The sequence below is a fragment of the Priapulus caudatus genome, unplaced genomic scaffold (genome assembly GCF_000485595.1).
Source record: "Priapulus caudatus unplaced genomic scaffold, Priapulus_caudatus-5.0.1 Scaffold410, whole genome shotgun sequence".
NCBI classification, from domain to species: domain Eukaryota; kingdom Metazoa; phylum Priapulida; class Priapulimorpha; order Priapulimorphida; family Priapulidae; genus Priapulus; species Priapulus caudatus.
The window spans coordinates 112,973-121,210 of NW_014577471.1; the positions used below are offsets into that span (position 1 = coordinate 112,973).

General features: G+C 41.6%; 2 protein-coding genes across 3 annotated transcripts in view; one reads left to right on the forward strand and one right to left on the reverse strand.

The window, feature by feature from the left end:
- The window catches only part of LOC106810093 (transport and Golgi organization protein 2 homolog), a 41,310-nt gene extending 37,953 nt beyond the window's left edge, over nucleotides 1–3,357 (reverse strand). Inside the window, exons 1-3 of the mRNA XM_014813366.1 lie at nucleotides 3,203–3,357; nucleotides 2,307–2,478; nucleotides 1,995–2,060 (exon numbers count right to left, since the gene is read on the reverse strand). Coding sequence (XP_014668852.1) covers nucleotides 1,995–2,060; nucleotides 2,307–2,448 — 208 coding nt within the window. The 5' untranslated portion in view covers nucleotides 2,449–2,478; nucleotides 3,203–3,357. The remainder of the gene's footprint in view (nucleotides 1–1,994; nucleotides 2,061–2,306; nucleotides 2,479–3,202) is intronic.
- Nucleotides 3,358–3,404: 47 nt separating this feature from the next.
- On the forward strand, nucleotides 3,405–8,011 carry LOC106810106 (protein catecholamines up-like). 2 transcript variants are annotated; one of them, XM_014813381.1, is made up of 4 exons: nucleotides 3,405–4,130; nucleotides 4,593–4,780; nucleotides 5,421–5,632; nucleotides 6,182–8,011. In XM_014813381.1, exons 1-4 carry the CDS (start codon nucleotides 3,430–3,432, stop codon nucleotides 6,431–6,433), a joined length of 1,353 nt encoding a protein of 450 aa, XP_014668867.1. In that variant the 5' UTR covers nucleotides 3,405–3,429; the 3' UTR covers nucleotides 6,434–8,011. The 2 variants fall into 2 exon arrangements, with proteins under 2 accessions (XP_014668867.1, XP_014668868.1); XM_014813382.1 differs by having other exon boundaries at nucleotides 4,593–4,756.
- Nucleotides 8,012–8,238: the final 227 nt, after the last annotated feature.

Genomic DNA, 8,238 nt, shown 5'->3' on the forward strand with positions numbered 1-8,238 from the left:
CATACGCAGTTGCGTACACATCATTTCAGCAACCTTCTGCATTCTGCATAACTCCCAAATTCCATTGGTTGATACAAATCGCGTGCCTGAGACTAATGTTTATGGTGCATTGTGACCCTAACCCTATTAAAACAAAAACAAAACAAGGTATGCCAGTGATTAGTGGACCGAATAAGCTCAAAACGTACACATTTGCGTCTATATTGGTGCCAAAATTTGATGAGAAAATTAAGTCTGGGAAATCCACAGCCTCATCCTGGGTAATTATTTGAGTGCTAGTGACTATTCCAACTATTCATAATGTACACTACAGAATCTCATATATATCTCATCTCATTATCTCCTAAGTAAGCATTGTTCAAGTAAGAGTTATGTGTGGAATTTCACTGTAAAATGGGAGCGTTCCACAACCACAGGTACTCGCCAACGCAGTGAGAAACAAATCAATGTTTAACCCTCCTACAGGCTGCAATAGAGAGCTGCCACCTGTACCTAATTAACGCAGGCAAAAACACACCATACTATCATCACCACATGCACTGCAGTGGCATATTAACACACTGACAGTACAGAATGCCATAGAATTATACGATTTAAGGAGCATAAACCTTCTTTAACCAAATTTAGCTTTTGAAATTTCACTGTGACATTGTAGCCTCATACATCCAGATGAGACGGGATACTAGAGAAGCGTTGCCGAAAAGAGGTGTTGACCCGAAGTGCTGAGCGCAGATCTTCGCGCGCAGTCCGCGGCAAGGCGCACGCGACGCGGGAACGTCCTGCGACAGTATGCAGCGCTGGCAGCTATGGATCCGTGCGCCGAATGCTTAGACCGCGCGCACGCATCCATAGCTGCCAGCGAACAGTCCACAATTTTAGTGGGGGACACAGAGGGCAGACATTTGGGACGTGAACAGTGTTCACTTGTTATAAAAACATAATTTCTCTGTTCGTAACCGAGCTGTGTCACACGAAATCACAGAAAGACTAACGAAATTTTCGCGTTCGCGAACCTTGCCCAGTAATGGAAATGGCTGCAAGGACAAAGGCTATATAGACTGGGACTCACTCCCACCTCGATTACCCATCGAGTGACTAAGCTAAGCCTATGGGCTATAGGCGGCGCGCAGGCGGCGCACTGCTTTCCAACTCCCGTACGAGCCTCGCCATTGGAACGTTGCAAAAACGTTGCAGTGTTGCGGCTGACAGCCATTTCCATTACTGGGCAAGGTTCGCGAACGCGAGAATTTCGTCAGTCTTTGTGTGATTTCGCATGACACAGCTCGGTTACGAACAGAGACATTATGTTTTTTATAACAAAGCTAAATTGCTTAAAATTCCTGCCATATTCGGATTGACAATTTGTTGTGAGCAAATGAGCAGTGACACTATGCGACAGGCAATTTTTTTTATCACATTCTAGGGTTTACTATCTTTACGTTTTAGGAGAGACGTTTTAGTGGTCGTTCAAACCTGCTTTTGCCGCATAATATCGTGGGAGGCATTCGTGGTGAGAAAGTGGTTATAAATGCTAGATAGCAGCACGGCTCAGTGGACAACACCGATATTCCCATGGGAAATATATTGGTATTTTCATAACAAGTGACACGCTACCACCGATTACAATGCAGTACATTTTGCATCCATATAACAAAAATGTTAGGACATGAAATGTTATAAGTTTGTGCCTGACAGAACAATGATATCATTATGACTACATAGTGCAGTTATTACATTAGACATGTGTAATACTTACTCCTGCTATCATATATCAACTTGATATCATATATGGAACACATTTTGAAAAAGTTTACAAGGAATTGCAGATCGATAAAAAATGAAAACACATGTTGAACCTAAATTGTACCCTCCCTAGCCATCAAAAGTCAATATTTGATTTGATAGCAAAATACATGGTTTTTATATTTACTTTATCATTGCAAGTCATGATGATTCAGTTTCGAACTGGCAATTTCAATGACTCATATCCTTACCCATCTTGCCACATTTGTGCATTCCAAGCCATGTTCCTCCCTCTTTACCTTTCTCTTGATCAGTGCCTACATGTAAGCATACATGTTTTTACATTTGAGGCTATGTGAGCTATATATTTGAATGTCAAGATTGGCTGAAAACTTTTTTTTCTGAATTTACAACACAGACAAAACTCTTTTCAGAATTATGACAATATTATTATGAATATTTTAGGTGTTTAATTGCATTAAACTGAAATCATGAATTTAGTTTGATTAAAACTGTTTAAGTTTAATGAAATGTAAATATATAATACAAATCCATAATTGTACCACTTAGAATATCCGGATGTGATTCCCACCAATGTGCTGCTTTCGATGGGCGGCCGTAAAACTCATCTCTGTTGCTGGCAACTATTAACCGATATTGACCTGGCCGGGGGTTGGGATTGATGAACAGCAGCAGTAGACACATATCACAGTGTTTATTATCACAGTACTGCACCTGAAAAAAAAATTCTTAAGATAATTAAAAAGCCTGAAAGAGCCAACCTCATGGAAATGGGTCACTTTTAAATATGTGCACTCGTGCAGACCCAAGCGTTGTCCACTGCAGAGCTCGAATTAACCGACGGCACCGACGGCAATTGCCGTCGGTGCCCCTATCAATCGCCGTACTGCCCCTGAAAATCCAACCCGACCGACGGCAGTCACTTGCCTTGCCCTTTTGTGTAATTGCCGTCGGTGCCTTTTAATCTACTGCCCTAGTTTTGTTTTTAGTCGAATCAACATAACACGTGCACGTGCAGCAAGACGATGTTGATGTACTAATTTGTTATGAGTTTTCCTTTATTTTACAAAAGTGCCTTGGTGCCCTTCTCAAATTTTGAGAGTTGCCTTGGTGCCTTTCTATTTTAGAGAAAATTCAAGGCGATTTCTCACATGCCCTAAAAAAATTGCCTTGCCCTTCTCGTCGCTTAATTCGAGCCCTGGTCTACAGTACTTACTAATACTAGAGGCTAGAGCTATATCTATGCCTATGGCTATGCAAATGGTAACACTTAGACCAATAAATTGTGCCCTAAAATTTTTATATTCTGGTGTTATTTTAGGAAAACAACCTAAAATAACACCAGAATATAAAAATTTTTAGGGCACAATTTATTGGTCTAGGTAACACTAACACTAACAGTGCCCGATTTTAGACTTGTAATATACTGTTTGCTTACTTTATTTTAGGTTACCTCACGCAGCGAACATCTACAGCTCTACTATAAGATGTATTACGTCAACCAGAGCACGTATATCAATATACGTGCTCTCAAATGAACACAAACTTATCAACATGTTTTTTACGATTATTTACGATTATTTACACCGCCATCTATAATAATCACCAAATACAATCAGCAGATGGCACCACCTGCTTGATTGTTCATTAGCCACGTCTGGAAAAATGGCGGCGACCATGGCAAAGTTTGAGTTGTTGTTTAAGAAGAAATCGGCGTTATTTCTCTTAATTACCACGATCGCTATTCTGTCTACCGTACACAGCGTTATTGCTCAAGATCACATCGACGAGTACGATGAGGGAGACTTGGAAAATCCTTCATACAAATGGTCTAAGGAGGCTAACGTAGAGCATGATCACGAACCGGTACCTCACCCCCATGGTGATGATCATCATCAGCATACGCACAGCGATCATGCGCATTCTCACGATAACAAGGAGCGTGTAGGAGGTTCCGATCATGGTCACACCCACCAGCATCACGGTCATAGCCATCATGGACATTCCCACGGTGCACAGAAGCAAGCGCGTCGGTTCGATCCGCCGGGCGGCGAACAGGACACGATCACAATGTGGGGAAGCGCGATCGGAGCCACCCTGCTCATCAGCGCTGCGCCATTCCTAATACTCTTCTTCATTCCAATGGACAACAAAGATGGTCACGAAAATCTGCTGAAAATCCTGCTCAGTTTCGCGTCGGGTGGATTGCTGGGCGATGCATTCTTGCACTTGATACCGCATGCTATATATGCGAATCAGGCCTCCGAAGAAGATGGCTCCAGTGGAGGCCATGGAAATGAAATGAAAGTTGGTCTGTGGGTGCTCGGTGGAATCGTGGCCTTCCTAATGGTTGAGAAATTTGTCAGGTAAAGCATCAATGCTTAGAAACATTAAAATACAAAATACAATTTAACGAAAATAAATTAAGATAATCTAATCAAGTTATAGCAGTTAGCATCCAAGCAGCATCAAATAGAAAGGAAGAAACCAGTCATGGAGGTTGTGTGAGAGCCTCACTTATTTACGCTATTTCATGATCTTACACAGACAAGGAAACCAGAATTGCTCATGTGATTGCTGTCTTCAAATGTATTTCTACACGTCAAATCGGATAATTGCACGTTATTAATTCATTGAATTCTATAATAGAACGTAATTGGTCATAGCTGTTATTTATTGAACTAATCAATTCTCATAGGCTGATTTGATACCCACGGCTCCCTCACTTCCTCCTAGTTCTTAACAGTATGATTATTTCACCACTGGACCGGTGCATTTTAATATTGCTTAAATGCTAATAAATTGAGATTGATCTGCATGAATTCCAGGTATGTGAAAGGAGCCCATGGGCATTCACATGGACATTCCAATCAAGCTGCCCCCAATCAGACAAAGACAAAATGCTCGGATTCAGAGACAGATAGTGACAAGAAAAAGAAGAGGGCTACTGGAGACACAAATGCAAAGAACAAAACAAAAGACAGAAAAAACAGTAAACTGAGTAAAGTGAAAGCAGGTACTTTTGAAGTTTTATCATTGTTTGCTCAACACTATTGCATTTATCAGATTTTTTTCTCCATGAAAAAGTACATGTACTTGCATTTGAATTACATACAATAAAGATTTAATGATAATAAAAGTAATAATCGAAGTGATTATTACAGAGTGGAATTAATTCTAGACAACCATTGGCATTACTATGTATATTTTTGTTTAGAAAGTTCTAGGCCTATGAGTATGAGGAGAGATAAAATGATGGTAAGGTAGCCGCAGCCTTGTTAGTCTCGCCTGGCCGGGATATAAAATACTTGGCCTACAAACCAAAGTAGGTGGCTGAGTTCGCTGTGTAATGTCTTCTAGTGAAACCTCTGGACAACACTAAATTATTCTACTTTGCATAGTTAAACATAGTGAGGGGTGAATTAATGTCAAAATTTGTCATTATTTACCCCTGACATAGTGTATACTACTAGTGAATACTAGTTAGTAATGGTACTACTGCAACTACTACTTTAGCAGAACACAATATTGAATATAATTGTGAGGGTGGGGATATAATAAACACGGCACCACATAAAATTACACGACACACTATCCATATAATTCAATAAAAGTACGGCAGCATTAACGCGTTTGATGTTCTCGTATCTCCTTAGCTGAAGAAAGTGAGGACATAAAAGTATCCGGCTATCTCAACCTGGCCGCTGACTTCACGCACAACTTCACCGACGGCCTGGCGATCGGTGCATCGTTCCTCGCTGGCCGCGGCGTCGGCATCATCACGACGATCACGATACTCCTCCACGAGGTTCCCCATGAGATCGGAGACTTCGCTATCCTAGTCCAGTCCGGATGTTCCAAGAAAAAGGTAGGGTGACTCTGCCGAGACAATGAACGAGAGGGATGCGTGTTGGCGTGTTTATTCCATTCATTAATACGTAATAATATTAATGCAACTGTATATATTAGGCCCATGTATACATAATATTAACTTCATAAGTAATAACTATTTAAAATTTTTATCTCGGAATCAAAATCTAATATAAATAATTAAATCCGACCACATTTTTCAAAAATGTGAATTTTAAACTAGATGGTAGGCAAGGCAGCACTGACTGCTAGCAATCTCTGGTTCTAACAGTCTCGCTCTCTCTCTCTATCTCCCTCCCTTCGTCACTTCCCTTCTCTTTCCCCCTCCCTTCCCTTGTCTTTCTTCCTCTCTCTCTTTTTCCCCTCTATTTCTCTCTCTATCTCTCTCTATCTCTCTCACTCTCACCCTTCCTCACTTCCTCTCTTCATCTCTCCCTCCATCCCTCTCTGCCCTTTCTCTATCTCTTTCTTTCTTGCTGTGTCAATTGTTCCGTGTAATCCGGCTCTCCTATGGTGAATCACATTCGCGTGCTTTCCCCGTCGGCAGGCGATGCTGCTGCAGCTGACGACAGCGACCGGCGCGCTGGCCGGATGCATCATGGGATTGCTCGCTGAGAACATCGGTGAAGCGGCGGTCGCGTGGATTCTGCCGTTCACCGCTGGCGGCTTCATCTACATTGCCACCGTGTCCGTCATCCCCGAGTTGCTGGGAGACACCAAGTTCTGGCAGTCGGTGAAGGAGATCCTTGCGTTACTCGTCGGCGTGGCGATGATGGTCTTCATTGCCGAGATCGAGTAGAGTAGACTCGTTAGAGCCACGCACGGGTGTCGGTCCGTGGGCCTAGGGCCGCAGAATTCGGAATTCTTGGGGAGGAGTTCGTACGTTCGAAATTCCAGTTTTACTGGTTTCGTAATTTTCTGGCAACGTTTTGGGGATTTGGCTCGTGGAGTGCGTGGTTGTTGTTTGCTCCCGTACAGTGCTTTCGACGTCTCTCTGCTAGTGCTTCCACATAGAAGCAGTGGGAGTGAGACTGGGTTTCTGCTGAAGCAGGTTAGGTGTGTTACAGCCGTTAACAGTGTAGTTCTCAGAGATGTATCCGACGGGCTATTTGCACGATGTATACTCTTTGTCTGTTGCTTCAAAGAAGAGCTAGCTAATTTTGAGATTCCACGTTTTGTTCACGCTTATTTCGGCACTCGATTGGCAATACGTGGTTTTAGTTGGGAAGCTGCTATTGTCGCGAGTTCACCCACCTATATATGTCCTATAAGCAATGGGTGACCAGAGCTATTCATCTTGCCAGTTTTACGGTTGAATTAATCATTAACATCAGTGGGTGGTTGCGTTACTTCACTATCAGCGAAAGAGAGGATGAACACTGTTGTCTCAATATATATATATACATATACATATATATATATATCAGGAGTTAATGAAGACAAAGAGGATAACAAGGAGTTAATTTGTCTTCATTAACTCGTGATATATATATATATATACGATGGTGTGTTATGGATGTTTGTTTGCTAAGAATCTCCCAATGTCATTGATTCTAACTAGTCTGCATGTGTCGTAGCCTTGGCAGAGCAGAGCGGTGGAACCACAGCCGTCCTCAGCCACACATCCAACATTCCAAGTACTAACACACCGGCTCTGCTGGCTGACAGAGAATGCAACAAGCGTATGTATATGCACACCTGTTAGGAGATATGATGCGCAGAATATATTTAGGGTACTGTTAGTGTTACACTGAATTGGGGATTTCCGATTCCCTGGTGGCAGATGTGTGAAGTCCCATCGGATCGTAAATGATTTTTTGACACTCGAAGAATTATGTACATAAACCGTGTGGAGAAGCAGTAAGGACACATATTTATAAGAATGTTGTATATTAGACGATGCATTGTGCTCTGTTATTGTGCTCATTGTGCTCATTCACGCCCGCTGACAGATTTCTGTCCTGATTTTAATCTGCGTCATTACCTTCAGTTTGCCATTTTGCACCTGTTCCATTTATGACTCAACAGATTTGGCAGTCAAATCTCGTTATTAATGTTATTCAGTGCTGAAGTAATACCAACGCAATGAGAACCAGTGCGGTATGTGACTGAATTAGTTGCAATTATCATTGCAAACGATTTGGTTTGCAGATTCTAATAGGTGGCATAGAGTTGGCTCGTACCACGTCAGCTTTAAAAATTGCTTGGCTTTTCGAGCTTGGGCAATGCTAGAGGGTAATCGTTTATCGTATTCTATGACTGCTTGAATTGCACTTGGTGCTCGGGTGGTTAAAATTATGCTTCAAAAATGCCAAAAAAATCTCAGTCATGTAACCAACTAATATAACTAACTTAATAAATGTGAAATTATTTTAAATTTGCTAGTAACGATTCTTGCCGACAGAAAAACTGGAAGCTGTCTGATATATCGAATATCATCATTTCACCAACATGAACATGGAAAACTTTATTACAAAATCTCCACTGATGTATAAAAGTAAGTTGACAGACATTACACAACACATAGAATCTAGCGAGTCACATTCAGCTTACGCTACTCTGTGTTCATAATTAACAGAGTGCTTATTGTCTCTTACACCTGAT